This window comes from Hemiscyllium ocellatum, chromosome 32, assembly GCF_020745735.1.
Source record: "Hemiscyllium ocellatum isolate sHemOce1 chromosome 32, sHemOce1.pat.X.cur, whole genome shotgun sequence".
NCBI classification, from domain to species: domain Eukaryota; kingdom Metazoa; phylum Chordata; class Chondrichthyes; order Orectolobiformes; family Hemiscylliidae; genus Hemiscyllium; species Hemiscyllium ocellatum.
This window is the reverse complement of record NC_083432.1, coordinates 34,839,782-34,861,535: the sequence shown is the minus strand read 5'-3', so window position 1 is coordinate 34,861,535 and position 21,754 is coordinate 34,839,782. Positions and strand designations below refer to the sequence as shown.

The following is a 21,754-nucleotide window of genomic DNA, read 5'->3' as shown; positions in this document are numbered from 1 at the left end:
TTAATCCAACCATAACTCATTTATTTTACTATCAGAAATCTTAAGTTACAAGTGTTTCTGTGGGTGGAGCTTTTCCCTCCCTAGGTAATGATGGAAAGGTTGGGAATATACAGTGAGAATGAAAAACATCTGAATTTAGATGTCAAAGTTTGACCATTCCCCTCTTCAGGGTTAAATGCTAGCTTCAGAATCTTTCCAATAAGCAGTGTTACCTTTTTTTATGTGTATTTAAATTTCATTGTTAGTCCAACTCATTTATATTATCACTTCTAATTCCCCTCTCCTTGCCTGAGAAGCTAAATGGCACAAATTCCCAAATGGTACCTGGCAACTGCAGTTTGCTGAATGGTTGTACCTGTCATCATCCAACTGTGTATGCAGCATAACATCCCTGCACTCTCTTTTGACCATTGTCATGGTACCAGCCTCACCCTATCGTAATAGTTGCTTTTGAACCATATCTCTCAATGCTTCAACACTTGGAAGCTCAGGGACATGCAAACATGGCATGCTTTTGACAGAGAGCACATCATCTCATGCATCAACACAGCTTGAATCTTAAGGATTTTAGCTTGCTTTCTTATTCACTCACTTTATGCTTACTTGGAGATTGCCATCTGTGGCTTGGAGAAAGTGAGGACTGCAAATGCTGGCTTGCATTGCTTTTTAGTGCAGAAAGATCCGAAGACAGCTTGCCACAGTGGGGACCATTGAACAGTCAAATGGGTGACCAGTTTACCAACTACCTGTGAACAAACCTGTCTGCTTTTCCTGTGCATTTTGAAAACTTCTTTAATGGTAGTGTATATGGAATCATCGTCTAACTGGGACAGAGCAAATTTCTGATCTCTGACAGTTCTCTGAATGACAGAGACTTGGGGTGCTTCTTCCACAGTCACCCATGGAGACATGTCAATGAAGGCCTCACCAGATTGTGGTTCCAAGTATATTCTAGTTTGAGAATCCACCAAGTTGAAAGTCTTTGAGGATGGTGTAGGTGAACTCCTTGCTACAGCATCCCTTGAGTGGCATCTTTCATGGGTGGAGGTTCTCTGGGTGCTACTAGTGCTGGCAAAAGAATTAGTTCTGTAAGAAAGATTGAAGCTTTGTGCAGATTTAGGAGTGAGTTAGCAGTGGAGTTAATAGGACTGCAGGGTAGAATAGCATATTGAAGCTTAGTGAGTTGGTTTTTGAGATGGAGGTCATCCTCTTTCGAAATGAGCAGCCATGTTTTGCTCTGGCCATAAAGTAGAAGGCCAACTTACCTTTTTGGGCCATTTCCTCAATGATAATAGTCGAGCACCACATTGTGAAGGGCAGTTGCTAGCTTGCAGCATCTGAAGTGGTGCTATGCTTTAAGTATGCCACTAGTGGTATGGATGTCCTGACAGTAGTGATCACTTCTGTCTCTCTTGCCACGTGAATCCATGGCTAGGGTACCAAACAGCTGTTAGTGAGGTGAAGAATGGAAGATTGTCAAGGTGGACTGGCTGCCATAAATATCACTTGGCAAACACTGTCTGAAAATGGGAGAATTATGCCTGGAGCTTTTAAGTTCCTGATTTGCTGTTTGTATTTTGAATTATGTTTCCTGGTAATGTAATGTACAAAGCATAACAAAAGTCTTTGGATTTATGGGCATTTTGACAGCTTATCTTTATTCAATTTTTTTTCAAAGCTGCAACTAATCAGAGAATTGAAACACCATTCTCTTTTAAAAGTGTCATATATATTGTGTATTTGAATTCAGTAATTCTGCTCATTTGTGGATCAGCACCAGAAAAAATAAATGAGTGCCATTCAAATTGTTCAGTGTTTTAAAACACAATTATTAATAGCCTTCATGATAAGGAGCTTATCTCTTACTGATCTACCTCTTCTGCACATTCAGAGATTGATTCTTATTGCCTACAGGATAGCTATTCATGAGCAAATAAATGCACCATTTGAATCCCAAAGATGGGTTGAAGATAAACTGAATAAATGATACTGCGGTGGTCAATACTTGGATAGATATCTTGGTTGAACATTGGGTTATCACTTAAGTGGTTTGGAAACTACTGTTTACAGTTGTATAAAGGATGCTTTCTTATTATTTGTTTTGAAGTATACACTTTTATGTATGGAAATTAGAAGTTGCACTTCTGAATATTCTGCCTCACTTAATCCTGCAATTTCTACAAGATGGGTATCAAGATATCAACCTAGTTTTAAATTTGGTCATTTGCATCGTTTTTGATGCTTGTTTCCTTACAGATATGACACTGATGGAGAAGCCAACAGATCATCCTCATTTAGAAGAAGGCGAGGAAGACATCAGTGGAACTCAATTTGTCTGTGAGACAGTTATTCGTTCTCTAGCTTTAGATGAGGCACCTGATTTGCTGCCACGCCGCAGGGGTAAACCTGACAGTAAGCATTTGTCGGGGGTTAAAAATACTAAACAATATTGACTTGAGTGCCACATTAGCATTGTAAATTTGTGTGGAAACTCTGAACATTTGTGGAGGGTTGAATGTAGGATTTATAATAACCCCTCAGTGGATAAGTCATCTTTTATGTGTTTCATGATGATAAATAGTTCAGTTTGTTGCTAGGAAATAGCTGTGTTTGACAGTACTATTATTTCTCAAATGGAGAATTGTTAAGGTGAAAAATTATTTCTTGTTTAGTGTTCTATTCTAGATTGCTCCCTTGTTTTCCAGTGGAGTTGTTTGATTGACGCTACTTATTTGCTTTGGAGCAAAATAGTTTCTTTAAAGTAAACATCTTGAAATAGTAATATTGGAGATCAGACTTTTAAAAACATCTGATCATTTCTATAAACTGTACACTGAAGATCATGTAGGGTCTTTTTGATGTTGTGGCTATGCTACCATTTTGGCATACTTGCAGTAATTTTTACAGTCTTACTAAATGAGTAATAGATTTATACTTCCACAGTAAGCTTTGTTCTATATAAAATTGTCTTAACTGTAATTAATCATTTTTGTGATTAGTGTTACACGATGGCATTTAAAATATCAATGAAAGAATGATGTTTTTAGTTGTTGTAGAGGATGTATGTTATTCAGTTTTTAAGAATTATGAGAATTATTTTTAAAGTAAATTTTAGAGAAAAGGGGAGAAGTAAAACAAACGAAATGTGCTTGAGTAGTTGTAGAAGTTCTAGAATTTTACTTTCATGTTACATGTGCAGTCCTCAAAATTTCTTAACATCAATGGTTTAAGAAAAACAGCAAATTGGAATGAGTAGCATCATCACTTTCTGATTTTGTTAATTGTTCTGGTGATAAAGGCAAATTAAAAGGGAGATAAGTGCATTTTAATCATTTATAGACTGTCTTTCTCTCTCCCCAAGTATAGGCAAAAGTTATCCATTAGTCTTTCAGCCAATTTTTTTTTTCATTTTTTTTACCAGGCTCCTCCCAAGATCTGCAAGAAACCTGTTGCTCTGTTGGCATCAAAGAAGGAAAACCTGGTGGGATCATTCTGACCACAGAAGAACAGGTGTTGCCAGAGAAAGGTAATAGATCTTTGGAACAAGAGTCGCCCTTCTATCCATAAGAACTTAATCTGCCACTGTTCAACAAAGTCATGGCTGTCAGTCACATAAAGTGAATAATCGCTTGTGGCATCTGGTTTCATAGGTTAGACCAGCATTTATTTCCCATCCCAGTTGCCCTAGTAAAGTGGTGGTGGGCTGCCTTCTTGAAACACTATAGTTTTGAGGATATGGACTCACCCATAGTGCTCATTGGAAGGGAGTTCTACGAGTTTCACTCATGACATTGAAAGAACACTGATATGGCTCCAAGTCAAGATAATGTATGGCTTGAAGGAAAATTTTCAAGGTTATATTTGTGTTGATCCTCTGCATTTGTTGCCTTTGTGTTTCAGGTTGATAGAGGTCAAGGGTTGTAGTTGTTATGGGTATGTTCGCTGAGGTGGGAAATTGGTTTGTAGGCATTTTGTCCCCTCTCTAGATGACATCTTCAGTGTTGTGGAGCCTCCTGTGAAGTGTTACTGTCCTGTATCAGTTGGAAATTATTTGGGTTGGTTTCTGCTGCTTGTGGTTGCTAGTTTCGGTTGTTCATTGCAAGTGGTTGGTATATTAGGTCCAGGTCTACATGTTTATTGATGGAGTCTGTGGATGAGTGCCATGCTTCCAGAAATTATCTGGCTTGTCCCATTATTGTTGTGTTGTCCAATCGAATTTGTGGTCCTTGTTGTCTCTTTGTATAGCTACTTGGGACAGTTGGTTGTGATGTTTAGTGGCTAGTAGATGTTCAGGAATGCAGGGCACTGGTTGTCTGCTTGTTTGTCCTATTTAGCCGCTGCATGGGATCTTGTACACCAATTTGTCCTGCACTTGGTGGGTATTGGGTCTTTTGTTCTGGTGAGTTGTTGTCTGAGCGTGGCTGTCGGTTTATGTGCTGTCATGAATCAGAGTGGTTAGAGAAGTCTGGCAGTCAGTTCCGAGATATGTTTTATATAAGGTAGAGTGGTTAGTATGTTGAGTCATGGCATGTCCTCATCACGTTGTTTGTCTGCCAGGCATCTGCGGTTAAAGTTGCAGGGATATCCGTTCTTGGCAAAAACTTTGGAGTGGTGTTCTTCTTCCTCTCTTTGCGGATTGGGAGTACTACCGTGTTCTGTCACCCTTTTGAACAGGGTCCAAATGCAGCTTCTCTTGTATGCGTTTGACAACCTGAATAGGATAGACAGGCAGACAACTTGCGATCTGAATTCATGAACATCAACTAGCCACTAAACGCCACAACCAACTGTCCCTAGTAGCTATACATAGTGAATACAAATTTGACTGGGACAACACAACAATGATAAGACACACCAAATAGAGGACAGCCAGAGAATTTCTAGAAGCATGGCGCTCATCCACGGACTCCATGAATAAACACATTGACCTGGACCCAACATACCGACCACTGCAACGAACAACCGGAAGCAGCAGGAACAAAACCAAACAAATTCCTACCGACACAGGACAGCAATGCTTCACAGGAAGTTCCACGGCACTGAGGATGTCACCTAGAAAAGGGTCAACAGCTGCAGACCAATTTTCCAACTCTACGAATGTATCCATTACAACTGCAACCGGCTATGAAACTTTACACTAAACCTTGAAAACCTACAGACTAGGGATGCTAAGTCAAGGGTTTGCAAAGTGCTGTTGAAAGAACCTTGCTGGGTTAGTGCATTTTGAGATGGTGCACACTGCTATCACTTTGGGGAAGGAACTAAATACTGGAAATGATGAACGGAGTGCAAATCAACTGGATTGCTTTATCCTTGATGATGATGAGTTTTTCAGGTGTTATTGGAGCCACACCATCCTGACAAATGGAGTGCATTCCGAGATATTCCCTGTCGACAGTGGATAGACGTTGGGAGGATAGGAGACTAGTTATTCTCTACAGAATTATTCTTTCCTAACCTTCCATTTTGGTATTTATATAAGATGCTAGACAATCGTTAGATTTACAATTATCAGTTGACCCAGATGTTCAGAAATGCTGTTTTTTTGTTTTTTCCATTACTGATAGTGCCTAGCAACACAATTTCTGACATGTGGTACGCTTTTGTTTATTTTGAAATGATTTGTATTGTCTTTCCCAGCCAAGAGTTTTTTTTCTTGTAAGTATCCTATTAATTTCAACTATTAAGACTCTGCAGAATGAGGCTAAGCATACTTATTTTGGAATCTTCTGAGAACAACAATAAAGTTATTTTAAAAATTCAATTAAGCGAAATGTACTAGATATTACAATGTAATATTGTTGTAAGCCTAGAAGGATTATTTTCTATTCAGAGTAATTCTTGTCTCTGTATCAGAAAGATAGGGAAATTATTTCACCTTTCATAAAGATTCACCATTCCAATTTTTCTTAGTCCTTTCCAATATAATTTACAGAGCCATGTACTTCAGATCCCGTAAAGCCATTGCATTACTAGGCAACTCTTGGAAAAATGCATTCCTAGATTGCAGTTGAATTATACAGCATTTATGCCATCCTTATTCCTTTTAATGTATTTTCCAATCTCTCAAAATCTTTTGCAATCATGGTGACCAAAACTAAAGGAAAAGCCAATGCATAACCGTTATCTTGTTGAGAATGAGCATCAAGTCTTTGAATTTCATACATGTCACTCTTGAGCATCATTTAAGCTGCAGTTTAAATGGATGACGAGGTTATTGATCCATTTTTTAATGAATAAGCTGTTGTTTGCTTCTGATTTGCAGATAATGAGCTTGAACCTGATGTGGCTGATAGTTCCACTGTAGATGTTGAAGAGAAGTGTGACATACAAAGCCAAGTGTCCTCAGAGTGTTCAGAGGATTACATAATCATCTTACCAGAGTGTTTTGATACTAGTCGTCCTCTGATAGAATCTAGATGCAGTTCTGCCGTTTCCCAACCTGAAGAAATGGAGGATGAAATAGAATTGGTATCAGATGCAGAGGTGAATGAGAGTGCAAATGGAGTTGATGAAAACAAACTTCCGTTGCAAAACATTAATGACATATTGTGCACATCTCAGACACTGGATATGGAGCCCCTTAAGCCAGAGGTGCTGTCTGCACCTTTACTCCACCAAAGGTAATGTTATTTAGCAGGTAATATACACTGCAGTAAATGTTCTCATGTATTCTGTTTAAATAACTCTCATCTGTAAATTTACACTGATTACATTTGGAATGTTTAAGTTGCAGCATTGCCTCCCCACAGCATATAATTTACTTTCTGCAAGCCAAAGTTTTGAAATTTAGTAATGTCACAATACTCATGATTTTGATGATTATAAAATGTTTTAGAACTAACATTCAGAAAGCTTTTATTGGCTCTTTAATGGATTAAACTACATATCCTGTATGATTCAAGTTCCTGAGAATCCAGTTTGCGACTGGTTAGCTAAGTTAATCAATTATCCATTATGATCCTGATTTAGCAACAAATACACTTCCTGTGTTTTTTTTGTTCCTTTTATTGATTTTTATTGTCTCTTTAAGGTAGTGTAGATCCTGGGTCAAACAGAATCAGGTCATGTTGCGTTTTTACTGAATTCTAATACCTTCACCTTTCCTGTAAAAAAACACTCATGAATAATATTCCCAAGACACCTATGAAAATTCATACATGCAAGAAGTTAGAGGGAAGTGAAGTGGTTGTCAATGGGAGCATTTATTTAAATGAGGCACTTCCATGAAAACATTTAAAAACCCTAATCTAGTATACATTTTTTTTGTAATGTTAGAATGAAGATGTTTGACCTGAGTTTATAATTTAAGTTAGTAATAAATTAAATTCGCATGGACAACAAATTTTCATTTGATTTCATGCTTTATTGTTGAAGGAATGATACTTCGACTCTAAATTCAAATGAAGTTCAGCCTGATGTATTGGTAATGGCTGATGTGGAGGATACTGCAGTTACATCACCTGTCCATCAAGAAAACAATGGTAAATATGGAATATCACAGTTGCAAATGTTTGTTGCCAATTGCTGTATTGTTGTAGCTTCCCTTTTTCATGAGTATTCATTGCTGGTTCTTTTAGTTTTTCTTGATTCTAGCTTTCAATTGAATGTTGGCTGCTGTATTGCACTGGAGTATTTCAGCTGGTGTTGCAAATTTTGAAGACAGTTATAGTCATAACGATATACAGCACGGAAACAGACTCTTCAGTCCAACTCGCCCATGCTGACCAGATATCCTCACCTAATCTCGTCCCATTTGCCAGCACTTGGCCCATATCCCTCCAAACCCTTTCTATACATATACCCATGCAGGTGCATTTTAAATGTTGTAATTGTACCAACCTCCATCATTTCCTCTGGCAGCTCATTCCATACATGCTCTACACTCTGCATGCAAAAGTTGCCACTTAGGTCCTTTTTAAATCTTTCCCCTCTCATCCTAAACCTATGGTCTCTAGTTCTGGACTGCCCCACCCCACAGAAAATACCTCCTCTATTTACCCTATCCATGCCCCTTGTGACTTTATAAACCTCTATAAGGTCATCCCCTCAGCTTCCGCCACTCCATGTAAAACAGCCCCAGCCTATTCAACCTCTCCCGGTAGCTCAAATCCTCCAACCCTAGCAACATCCTTGTAAATCTTTTCTGAACTTTTTCCGAGGGCGGCATGGAAGCTCCGTGTTTAGCACTGCTGCCTCACAGCACCAGGGACCAACCTCAGGCAACTGTCTGTGTGGAGTTTGCACATTCTCCCCTTGTCTGCGTGGGTTTCCTCTGGGTGCTCCGGTTTCCTCCCACAGTCCAAAGATGTGCAGGTTAGGTGAATTGGCCATTCTAAATTGCCCGTTGTGTTAGGGGAATGGGTCTGGGTGGGTTGCTCTTCAGAGGGTTAGTGTGGACTTGTTGGGTCGAAGGGTCTGTTTCCACACTGTAGGGAATCCAATCTAATCTAAATTGCCCAAAGTGTTGAGGGATATACATGTTCTGTGTGCTAGTCACGGGTAAATGTAGGATAATAGGGTAGGGATATGGGTTTGAGTTGGTTACTCTTTGGCGGGTTGGTGTGGACTTGTTAGGCTGGAGGGCCTGTTTCCAATCTGTAGGCATTCTCTGTATTCATTGGAGTCTGGTTGTAGGGAGACCAGAATTTCACACAATATTTCAATAGTGGTCGGTCCAGTGTCCTGTACAGCCTCAACATGACCTCCCAACTCCTATACTCCGTGTTCTGACCAACAAAGGCAAGCATATCAAACGCAGCCTTTCCTGTCTGTGACTCCATTTTCAAGGAACTATGAACCTGCACTCCAAGGTCTCTGTTCAACAACACTCCCCAGGACCTTACCATGAAGTGTATACGTTTTGCTCTGATTTGCCTTTCCAAAATGCACCTTGCATTTATCTAAATTAAGCTCCATCTGCCACTCCTCAGCCCATGTTATTATTATTTTGAATGATGAATTAAAACTGGAATCATGGAAACTTTTTAATTAAAAACAGAAGAGTTAATTTCAATAAAGGTTGAAACTCGTTACGAAGTGGATGCTGTCTTAATAAGACAAGATTTTGAGATGCTGGTGTTGGACTGGGGTATACAAAGTTGAAAATCACAACTCCAGGTTATAGTCCAACAAGTTTGTTTGGAAGCACTAGCTTTCGGAGCGCTACTCCTTCATCAGATGGTTGTGGAGTACAAAATTGTAAGACATAGCAATTCTGTGTCTTACGATCATATACTCCACAACTACCTGATGAAGGAGAAGTGCTCTGAAAGCTAGTGCTTCCAAATAAACCTGTTGGACTATAACATGGAGTTGTGATTTTGTTTAAGTTAATAAGACAAGTCTGCTTGATGCCTGGTATTAGTTTGGTTTTGGTTCTAATTAATGTTTACTGTAATTTGGACTTGGAGGCTCTAAAACAGCTTCAGCATTTGAGGGCTGATTGAGCACCACTTTTATTGGGCTGTGTATATGGGCTGGAAACCACCACTTCAAATGAAGGTTATAATGTGCTGCTGATGTGCAGCTCCAGGATGACAAGGGAACCAATAGGCAGGGAGCACGAGATTTTGGGTGCAACATCAGAAATTCAGGTGGGCAGGATCCAGAGACGGAGAAATGTTCTGTTTTCAGTGGGTAAGGAAACCTTTACCTTTCTCTTCCCCTCTCCTGCAGTAACTGGTTCTGCTCTTCCTAGTTTAATCTATTTTCTTTTCATCCTGTAAACTAAAAGGAACCTCGATAAGTTACCAATGACCAAGCATTCTTGCTTTTTCTCGTTGTGACTCAATGCGTCAGTCATGCGAAGTAGCTCAGCTCTTACTACTTTTAGGTGAAGCCCTCAGAATTTTTCAGATAACTTCTGCTGGAGTGTTGACAAAGTCTTGACCAAGTACCCCAGGAAGTTAACTGTGTTCAAAAATCTTCTTCAAACTTGCAGTAGCAAGTGAACTGTGAAAGGGGTTATAGCTTGAAGTGCTGTACAAAATATTTTGCAAAAATAGCTTTCTCTCAATCAGCTGGTTGACGTTGGGAGAGGCCCTTTGGGCATGCACTATTCACAAAATGCCACACAGCCATTTTAATGAATGCTAACAGGTAATTTAAGTGGCAGTCAACTGTGTATTGATTACCTAGTGTAAGCTTTCATTCTTTGCTGAAATGGGCTAGTCTGGGTGTTTTGACTTTGGACAATTTAGCCACTGTAGTGCTCATTCGGACCTAAAGGAACTGGTGAAAATACACAGATCAGCATTTGAAAATTGACAGATGTGAATAAACTATCTCAATCTGGTTTTAAATAGTATGCAGTTCAGCTTTCATTCTCCTATTTATTGTACAGTACTGTGCTTAAATACAATATTAACCAGATACTCGGCTCGGTTGTACAATTATGATACAGCTTTTTAGCTATTGTTGATAACAAATATTAGTTAAAGCTAATCACAAATGAATTTTTGTCAACTGATGACCATATGTCAACTTTTCTGGCAGTGGCAAGGAAATTTTGTATTAATGATATAGACACCTAGTGGTATTTTGCTTTTAAACCATCTTGCTATTTTGAGACTAATTGTTATACCATCTGTTTTCAGAGTCTACACGTTCAGAGATAAAGTTTGCAGAACCACCAAAGATCATGAAAAATAGACAGTGCCCTCATTTAAGGTGAAAGCACTGTTTACACAGACTTGCTATTAAAAATGCTTTTGCAATACAGCATCTGCTTGCTTTTGATGGAACTAGAAACGTTCAAGATTGAAATATGCATAGGAACAAGCAAGTTAGGACTAGGATTTTGGCTCTTGACCTTTTCCATTATTTAATAAAATTGTGGCTAAGCTGATTGTAGCGTCAATTCCAGATCCCCGATTACCTCAATAACCTTTAAATCCCTTGTCCACTAATTTGTCCACCTCTGCCTTAAAAGTATTCAAAGCTTCTGCTTCCATTGGCTTTGTGAGGAAGAGAGTTCAGAAGATTCACAACTGTTTGAGAGAAAATAATTAACTTTGTGTCCAGTTTTGGTTGCCCTGCTATTGGAGGTATATTATTAAATTGGAGAGAATTCAGGAAGGATTTACCAGGATGTTGCCAGGACTGGAGGCTTTGAGTTAGAAGGCTAGGCTCCGGATTTTTTTTTTAAAACAGGCATGTAGAAGGCTGAGGAATGACCTTAGAGGTTTGTAAAATCATGAGTGTCATAGTAAAAAGTGAGGTCTGCAGATGCTAGAGATCAGAGCTGAAAATGTGTTGCTGGTTAAAGCGCGGTAGGTCAGGCAGCATCCAAGGAACAGGCAATTCGACGTTTCGGGTATAAGCCCTTCATTCCTGATGAAGGGCTTATGCCCGAAACGTCGAATTTCCTGTTCCTTGGATGCTGCCTGACCTTAGAGGTTTGTAAAATCATGAGTGTCATAGTAAAAAGTGAGGTCTGCAGATGCTAGAGATCAGAGCTGAAAATGTGTTGCTGGTTAAAGCGCGGTAGGTCAGGCAGCATCAAAGGAACAGGCAATTCGACGTTTCGGGTATAAGCCCTTCATTCCTGATGAAGGGCTTATGCCCGAAACGTCGAATTTCCTGTTCCTTGGATGCTGCCTGACCTGCTGCGCTTTAACCAGCAACACATTTTCAGCATGAGTGTCATAGGTCAAGTGAATAGCAAAGATGTTTTCCCTAGGATGGGTGAGTTCAAAATCAGGAGAAATATTTTTAACGTGAGATAAGAAACTTAAAAGGGATCTGATGGCCAGTTTTCTCACATACAGGGTGGTGAGTTTCTGGGATTAACTGCTAGAGGAAAAGGTAGATGCAGGTACAGTTATAACATTTCACAGAAATTTGGTTAGGTACACGGGATATCGGCCAAACGCAGGCAAATGAGGCTAGTTTCGTTTGGGAAACTTGGTCGTCAGGGACGAGTTGGATCATTAGATCTTTTTCCATGCTTTATGACTCTGACTCCGCCTTAATGGCGATCCCCTTATTTTTAAATAATGTCCCTAGTTCTAGACTCTGAGAGATATTTAGCATGGAAACAGACATTTCGGTCCAATTCGTCCATGCCGACCAGATTTCCTTGGTAAATCTGGTTCCATTTGCCAGCATTTGGCCCATATCCCCCTTAACCCTTCCTTTTCATATATCCATCCAGATGCTTTTTAAATGTTGTAATCATACCAGCCTCTACCGTTCCTCTGGCAGCTCATTCCATACATGCAGCACCTCTATGAAAAAAATGCCCTTGAGGTCCTTTTTTTAATCTGTCCCTTCTTACCTCAAACCTATGCTCTCTGGTTTTGGACTCCCCCACCGCAGGGGAAAAGACTTTGTCTATTTACCCTATCCATGCCCTCATGATTTTATAAACCTCTATAAGGTCACCCCTCAGCCTCTGATGATCCAAGGAAAATAGCTCCAGTCTATTCAGCTTCTCCCGATAACTCAAATCCTCCAAACCTGGCAACGTCTGTGTAAGTCTTTTCTGAACTCTTCCAAGTTTCACAACACCCTTCCCAAAGCAGGCAGGCTAGAATTGCATGCAATGCTCCAAAAGGAGCCAAACCAATGTTCTAGAATCTCTCATGAACAGAAACATCCTTTCCTGTTCACCACGTCAAGCTCCCTCAGAGTTTTGTATATTTCAATCAAGTCAAGTCTTACTCTTCTAATCTCAAACGGATACAAGCCAAGCCTGTCCCACCTTTATTCACATGATAATCCACCCACTGCTTCCTTAAATAATATACACTCTCTAGCAGATATGTTTTGATCAATGTCCTGTGTAACTGATGCAAACCTCCTTACTTTTGAATTCAGTTCCCTTTGCAATGTGTGACAACACTCTATTACCAAGTACTTAGGAAAGCTGAACCCTGTGTGCTAGTGTTTCGTGATTCATGCACGAGAATACCCAGACTCTCATCTCTGCAGTCGCTGTCCATTTAGTTAAAATGTTTTTATATTTTTTCCTGCCGAAATGGATAGTTGCACATTTTTCACATTATACTGTAGTTGCCAGATCTTTGTGCACTCACTTAACTTAGATATATCTCCATTTATTCCTTGCAGCTTACATTTTTGCTTTTTCTATAGCAGTCATACTATCTGTCCCTTTATCCAAATCATTAATACGAATTGTCAAAAGTTGATTCATTGATCCCTGTGGCACACTACTTGTTTCATCTTTTCAACCAATTTGTCTACTCTTTCTTGTTAGCAATCCAATTTTCTGTCCATGCCAAAATGCTACTCTAACATCATGCTGCTTTTTTTTTCTACAATAATCTTTTGATGTGGCACCTTTTATCAAGCACTTTTTCCACAGGGTACACTACTATTTCAACAAGACCAAGAAGTTTTGTTTTTAGTGGTAACTCCTATACCTGACGACAGTCCATTTGAAAGATTAACCATGGCTCACTTGATTTCCACCTTTAAGTAGAAGGCTAAGAGCAAGTTCCATTCCACTGGCTTGAGCACACAATTTAGAATGACATGTCAGTCCATACTGAGGTGTAATTTTTTCAAAAGCACATTCACGTGAGACTCCATCTATCCCCTTACATGAACGTTAAAATTCCCAAACCATTACTCAAGAGCTGGTGAGTTCACAATCCAAAACTACTGAAATCAATTATCTGCTTATATCATTGCATGTTGAACTTAGCTGTTGTGTTGTCATACTTATGTCAATTGCGACATTTTAAAAGTTAATGAAATATTACGACCAAGATACCTTTTGAGACATTTTGAAGATGTGAGAGCTCAGCATACTGTGGATCTCTCTCTGCCTCAAAAATAGTTGAGGCTAAAACATTGAATGTTTTTGAGAAGGAATTAGATATGGTTCTTAGGGCTAAAAAAGATCAAAGGGTTTGAGGACAATGTGGAAACAGGGAACTGAATTGATGGTAGGCCATGATCTTGCTGAACAGTGAAGCAGGCTCAAAGTATTGAATGCCCTTTTCCTATTCCTATTTTTCACACAAAAATAAATATTTCCGTGCAAAAGCACATTTGTCGAAGCTTTCATTTTGCCCTTATCAATACAGGTCTCAAAAAATATATAAAGAGAAACCTTGACCAATCAGCACATTAGACTGGTTATCATCATGGAGAGTGCTGAACTCAGTGATAGCAGATAGTTAACTGCTAAGTTTTGTTGAAATTTTAATCAGGAATTGCCCAGGAAATGAGCCAGAGAATAGTTGGCACTTATTCTGTTGTATCATGGTGTAGCATGTGTATGGTTCTTTCTGTCTGCCTTGTTTTTTAATATATTGTAGTTTCCAGTACATGTACGTGGACTACACTGTGAACTTGACCAATTCTAAATTGATTGTCAGTGAAATTCCTCATTAGGTTATTTAGTAATTGTTGTCCAAATGCAGAATTAAATCTAATGTTTCATGCTACGCAAGTTTTGTAAATACAGGTTGGGCTGGCCATTTCCGTGCATGATCTGCCAGTCATTTGAATGTATGGATGACACCAGTATGATCACACCAGCACTGAATTTACACATGAATAAACCACATTGCCCATTTGTGTGATAGGCAGGACATCTTTTATTGGCATCCTGTTAGCGATGAACACCACTTGTGTTGCTGCAGCCTAGTATCAGTGTGAACCAGTTAGCTTCACCAACTGCTTAAACATTTGAGATACTTTACCTTACCTTTCCATAGTAAGCTGTAGTAGACAAGGCATTTATTTTTTTCAGGATGAAAAATCACCAGCGTTAGGCCCCTTCAACAAGAAATGATCTGATCAGGATAACCATTATTCTGCAGGATGGCTTTAATGTGCTCTGTTTCAGCATCAGACTAGTAGTAGAACATCCCTGACTAGTTTTCCTTGATCAAGGAAAAGAAGCTGATTTGACTCATCCATTTCACTTGTCAATTTGAACACAGAATATAGCTCATTAAGGCATGTCAGGAATCTCTTATTGGCAGCTGCAAGTTCACGTGTACTAAACGTATCATCTAAGTATTGGAAGCACCTAAAGGGAGGAGATTAGGTGCCATTTCATCACAAACAAGTTTCTCAGGATCCTGAAATATATATGTAAGAACTAGATTCCACAAGTGATCCCATAGTGGCATCATACTTGTCCTTGCCTATGATTGTTTCTGTACAACATGAATGTGTCAAATGGTTGATTGACATTTTGAGCAAGTTTTCCACAAGAGGTGAAGGATTAATGCACGTTTGCGAAGACCATTTGGTAACACTGCTCATTTATCATTGTCAGCCATTTGCCAATGTAGTGTTTGAGGAAGCCATAGACAATTACGTTGCTGTATTATATTGTGGCAAACTAGAACTAGTCCCTTGTGTGAATTAGAATCATTGAACCTATGAACTCAGTAAATTGTGCAGGTGAATTCAGTTTTAATGACGTGGTGTAATATCCAAATAAATGTTGCTGTGGAATTCCTGCTAGGCCCAACTCTTGCAAACTTCTTTGCCGTGAGAAATGTGTCTTTGAAGAAATGACATCCAATTTTCTACTCCTTGTGTATCTCTCAATGTTAATGATATGTTTGCTGTAATATAAGCAAAGTACTGGAGAAACTCAGCAGGTCTGACTGCATCTGTGAAGAAGAGAGAAAGAGTGAATGGTTTGAGTCCAATATGAATCTTCAGAGCTGAGCAGAGTTCTGCTGTACAGGGTTCTGAATAAGACTCATGAGACTTGAAAAGTTAATATTCTGACTTGCTGAGTTTCTCTTGCATTTTGTTTTTATATCACAATTTCCAGTAGTTTGCTTTTATTTGATATGTTTGCTAAATTTGAATCCTCAGCTGCATGTAAGAATTTCCTTGTGTCTTAATGAGTTTCATCTAATGCTTAACTGCATTTTTTTATGGAATCTGTCAAATCCAGTTACTTTGGATTTTTTTTATTTCAAAAGTATACTTTATTCATAAAATACTTTGATGATCTATACAAGTGGACATGCTATACTTATGTAAATATTCCATTTCTTTGCATACCAAAACAGTAATCATTCCTATTTACAGGTCTGTACAATTACATTTTTTAACTGAGGCGTCAGCAGAGCCCAAATGACTGCACGGGCCCCCTGTTCTTCTTTAGGCAGGCAGATGTTACACAGTGGTCTTTCCCCACTGCGCCTTGGCAGCAGTTGCCCCAAGCTTCAGTGCGTTCCTCAAATCCAGTTACTTTAATATGCTAGTTAAGAAATTGGCTGGGGGTATCTACCTTAGTTGTTAATATATGCATTGGGATTCCTATAGTTGCATGCACTGTTTGCCTTGTGGTATGTTTGATCTCAAAAGATGACATTAACATGTCCTGGAAGCTACATATATTAATACATCAGACTCTGTTCTTTGCAGACAAAAAGAACTGTACATGTGCTGCACCTATTGACTGTCACTATTGTGTTGCATTCTCTGATTCATTTCTTGGAGAATATATTGACCAATCAGCATTAACTTGCACAATTTAAAACAAAGCTTGGCAATTAACTGTCATCATCACTAATTGCTAATTCTCCATTGTAATGCCACTATCAGATTTCACTTATCATTCTCCTCTCAGAAGATTTTTTTTTCCTTTACATTGATATTTCATGCAAATTGTTTTGAAGGTTGTAAGAGAAATATCATTGACAAAATGTGTCTGTTGTTAAGAGCACTCAAATTCTGTAGTACCAATCATCTACAAGTGCACAATCCTTTATCTGAAATGCTCGGGACCAGTTGGTTTTCGGAATTCAGAATTTTTGGAATTGCAGAATAAGTGGCAGTTTAATGTGAAATTTCTTAGAATCTTTCCAAAGAACAGACTTACTGTGAGTAAAACTGGTCCTGAAACAAAATTGAGGCCTGCCAGTACTGGGCCATGCCCCACTACGTCGCATCTGAGTGACACACCGAGTGGGTGTTGACTTGGGTCAACTGTTTGCGCGCCAAATAGAGTCATAGAGATGTACAGCATGGAAACAGACCCTTTGGTCCAACCCTGCCCATGCCGACCAGATATCCCAACCCAATCTAGTCCCACCTACCAGCACCTGGCCCATATCCCTCCAAATCCTTCCTATTCATATACCCATACAAATGCCTCTTAAATGTTGCAATTGTACCAGCCTCCACCACTTCCTTTGGCAGCTCATTCCATACAGGTACCACTATCTGCGTGAAAAAGTTGCCCCTTAGATCTCTTTTATATCTTTCCTCTCTCACCCTAAACCTATGCCCTCTAGTTCTGGACTCCCCAACCCCAAGGAAAAGACTTTGACTATTTATCCTATCCATGCCCCTCATAATTTTGTAAACCTTTATAAGGTCACCCCTCAGCCTCCGACGCTCCAGGGAAAACAGCCCCAGCCTGTTCAGCTTCTCCCTGTAGCTCTGATCCTGCAACCCTGGCAACATCCTTGTAGGAAGGAGACCAGAATTGCATGCAATATTCCAACAGTGGCCTAACCAATGTCCTGTACAGCCGCAACATAACCTCCCAACTCCTGTACTCAATACTCTGACCAATAAAGGAAAGCATACGAAACACCTCCTTCACTATCCTATCTACCTGCGACTCCACTTTCAAGGAGCTGTGAACCTGCACTCCAAGGTCTTTTTGTTCAGCAACACTCCCTAGGACCTTACCATTAAGTGTGTAAGTCTTACCAAGATTTGCTTTCCCAAAATGCAGCACCTCGCATTTATCTGAATTAAACTCCATCTGCCACTTCTCAGCCCATTGGTCCATCTGGTCCAGATCCTGTTGTAATCTGAGGTAACCCTCTTCGCTGTCCACCACACCTCCAATTTTAACCATGTTAATGAGAAAAATACTTCACAAAAAAACCTTTGGACTTTGGAGCTTTTCAGATTTTGAGCTTTCATATAAATGGTTGTCTACGTGTACTTACATAAAAACAGGTTGTTTCTATGTTGGATTGGCTGGCTGGTAGAAAACCAAATATGCATGAAAATCATCTTCTTTAAATATCAGGATGTGACCAATGAGACCCTACAGAATCTGAGGTAGGCTCCCAACATTTTACAATTTATGTCAATGACTTGAATGAGGGGATTGAAGGCAAGCTGGCTAATTTCATAGATGCTGCAAAGGTAGGTAGGAAAGTTTTGAAGATGACGTAATGAGGATGCAGACTAGTACGCATCAATTCAGTGAGTCGGCAAAATCTGGCACTGGAGTACAATGTGGGAAAATGTGAAGTTACTCATTACATAAATGGAGAATGACTGCAAGGTCTATTGAGATCTAGGCATTCTAGTGCAGGAGTCACAAAATATTAATGTACAGCATGTAGTCAGAAAGGCTAATTGGATTCTAACCTTTATTACAAGCTGAATTGAATATAAAAGTAAGGAGTACTTCAGTTGTGCAAGGCACTGTTGAGACCATATTTCAAATTCTTTGTATAATTTTGTCAGTTTTTCTTATGGAAAGAATAAATAAGTTTGAAGTCGTTCAGAGCATATTTGCTCGACTAATATCTGGAAAGAGTGGGTGGCCTTATGAGGAAACATTAGACAGCTAGGTTTGTTTTCACTGTGGTCCAAAAGAACAAGGATGGTTTGATTGAAGGTTATAAGATCCTGAATGGTTTTACGAAATGGACATGGAAGGGATGTTTTACTCTTATGTGTGAGTTCAAAGCTAGGGAACATTATTTTAAAATTAGTTGCTGCAAGTTTTGGACAGATTTTGTGGAAATATTTTCTTTGAGGGGGTTGTACATCTTTGGAGCTCTGCCTCAAAGTGGTGGAGGTGGGGTCATTGAATATTTTGAAAGCAGAGGGAGATGGATTCTTGTTGGGCAGGAGATTTGAAGGTTATCAGAGGTTGATGAGCTTGTGGAATTTGGAAAACAAACAGATCAGCCATAATCTTCTTGACTGGTAGAGCAGGCTTGGAAGGCCAAACGGCCTCATAATGTCCTAGTTCATATGTATATTAACGTATTCTTATTTTGTCTTCTATTTGGACTTAAAACATTTTTTCAAACCTTTGTTGTGGGCAAATCACCATAAGTTACCTTTAATCTGACTATTAAGAAATCTCCCAGGCAATCAAGTACTGAAGCAATGATTTAAACTTTAATTTGTGTAGCAACCAAAATAAATAAAGCAAGTTAAGCCTCATACTTCAACTTAGCTCTTCCCCAATTAATGGTGGAGTTTAGCAATGATTCCAACCAGAAATGTCTGTCTCTGGAACCATTCAGGGTTCAATGCTTGTGCATTGTTGTTCTTCGGAGTTCTGCTAATGAAGGGTTCTAGTGTTAGATTCTTGTACAGATTTTTGTCCTCCAGATCTATGTTGTGATATTAATGATGATTCTTTAGATTTTTTTCATCCAAAATATTGCAGGTCTGCATTTTGCCCTCTTTTCAGAACTAGCTTCCTTGTTCCTTGTTGCACTTAGGATTGACTGTCTGTTTGAAGACACAGCTTTCCTGTGATTCTCTCCTTAAATTCTTCAGCAAGACAATCCAGTGCAGGACAGTTCTCCCTGTGGCATGAAGCAGCCAGTAACCAAATAGATGTCAAAACCATTCTGTTCACGTAGTTTCAACTCCTCCTGTTCCCAGGCATGACTAATTGCTTTCAATTCCTGTAGAAGTTTGTCCTTGTCATTTAATAGTTTATTCCAGGCACAGTTATTGCTGCTTCTTTCAGTGTGTAACTGTTTATCTTTATTGATTCTTTCAATATACGAGCAGCTACTGAAGTTCTGATGTTTATAAGACCATAAGACATAGGAGTGGAAGTAAGGCCATTCGGCCCATCGAGTCCACTCCGCCATTTAACCATGGCTGATGGGCATTTCAACATCATTACCAGCATTCTCCCCGTAGCCCTTAATTTCTTGCGACATCAAGAATTTATCAATCTCTACCTTAAAGACATTTAGCGTCCCGGCCTCCACTACACTCTGCGGCAATGAATTCCACAGGCCCACCACTCTCTGGCTGAAGAAATGTCTCCGCATTTCTGTTCTGAATTGACCCCCTCTAATTCTAAGGCTGTGTCCATGGGTCCTAGTCTCCTCGCCGAACGGAAACAATTTCCTAGCGTCCACCCTTTCCAAGCCATGTATTTTCTTGTAAGTTTCTATTAAATCTCCCCTTAATCTTCTAAACTCCAATGAATACAATCCCAGGATTCTCAGCCGTTCCTCGTGTGTTAGACCAACCATTCCAGGGATCATCCGTGTGAATCTCTGCTGAACACGCTCCAGTGCCAGTATGTCCTTCCTGAGGTGTGGGGATCAAAACTGGACCCAGTACTCCAAATGGGGCCTAACCAGAGCTTTATAAAGTCTCAGTAGCATAACGGTGCTTTTATATTGATAAATGACAACATTGCATTCGCTTTCTTAATCACGGACTCAACCTGCATGTTTACCTTCAGAGAATCCTCGACTAGCACTCCCAGATCCCTTTGTACTTTGGCTTTACGAATTTTCTCACCGTTTAGAAAGTAGTCTATGCTTTTATTCTTTTTTCCAAAATGCAAAACCTCGCATTTGTTCATGTTTAATTCCTTCAGCCATTTCCTGGACCACTCTCCCAAACTGCCTAGATCATTCTGCAGACTCCCCACATCCTCAGTACTACCTGCCTGTCCACTTAACTTCGTATCATCGGCCAACTTTGCTAGAATGCCCCCAGTCCCTTCATCCAGATCATTAATATATAATGTGAACAGCTACGGCCCCAACACTGAACCCTGCAGGAAACCGCTTGTCACTGGCTGCCATTCCGAAAAAGAACCTTTTATCCCAACTCTCTGCCTTCTGTCAGACAACCAATCCTCAATCCATCCCAGTAGCTCACCTCGAACACCATGGACCCTCGCCTTGCTCAGCAGCCTCTCGTGTGGCACCTTATCAAAGGCCTTTTGGAAGTCTAGATAGACCACATCCACTGGGTTTCCCTGGTCTAACCTACTTGTCATCTCTTCAAAGAATTCCAACATGTTTGTGAGACACGACCTCCCCTTACTAAATCCATGTTGACTTGTTCTAGTCAAACTCTGCTCTTCCAAGAATTTAGAAACCTCATCCTTAATGATGGATTCTAGAATTTTACCAACAAATATCACACCTTGCTCCAGTGTCACAAGAAATTCGGGGCGGTAATACCTTGGTGTCCTTTGGGGATGACAAAATTAGCTAAAGTGCCTGGTCACCTTCAGGAAGCCTTAATTTTGATCGGGGAAGGACAAGATAGGCTTTTGTGTTGATGCTCCGAGTGTTGAATACTTTTCCCAGCATTGAGTGTCTAGCCTCTTATGTGAAATTATAGTTGGGAAGTGACGAAAACCTGTGGGACTGCATGTTTACCAGGACACTGCCTGCATGAGAGAGCAACAAAGTCTTTGGAAGGGAGAACATTTAAATATGTTACTTTTTATTCTTGAATGTGGTTTTTTTTAATATCCCGACTTAAACTTGGTTAGCAGACCTAATCAGAAACAATTTTACAAATTGAAATTGCTATTATATGTTATTGATTTTTCTTTGTAGACACCACAGTGGGATTGCAGGTGAGCTTGTGAAGGGAGCCCTGTCTGTAGCAGCCTCTGCTTATAAGGCTCTTTTTTCAGGGGATACCAGTGTGACTCAGGTATTTATTTTTTAAATAAAACCATTGGATGACTGTTATCATAGATTCACAAGATGGTTTTTAATGCCTTAAAGGTTAATGTGATCTGTGTATTCTTAGTGACATTACA

The 21,754-nt window shown here is 39.6% G+C and overlaps 1 protein-coding gene across 4 annotated transcripts in view; it reads left to right on the top strand.

The window, feature by feature from the left end:
* The window catches only part of nbr1a (NBR1 autophagy cargo receptor a), a 78,915-nt gene that overhangs the window by 50,343 nt on the left and 6,818 nt on the right, over window positions 1-21,754 (top strand). For 2 of the 4 annotated variants that reach the window (XM_060848663.1, XM_060848662.1), the window contains exons 16-21: window positions 2,257-2,412; window positions 3,422-3,526; window positions 6,266-6,623; window positions 7,378-7,484; window positions 10,599-10,671; window positions 21,546-21,645. In XM_060848663.1, coding sequence (XP_060704646.1) covers window positions 2,257-2,412; window positions 3,422-3,526; window positions 6,266-6,623; window positions 7,378-7,484; window positions 10,599-10,671; window positions 21,546-21,645 — 899 coding nt within the window. The remainder of the gene's footprint in view (window positions 1-2,256; window positions 2,413-3,421; window positions 3,527-6,265; window positions 6,624-7,377; window positions 7,485-10,598; window positions 10,672-21,545; window positions 21,646-21,754) is intronic. The other 2 variants (XM_060848665.1, XM_060848664.1) reach the window with 2 other exon arrangements.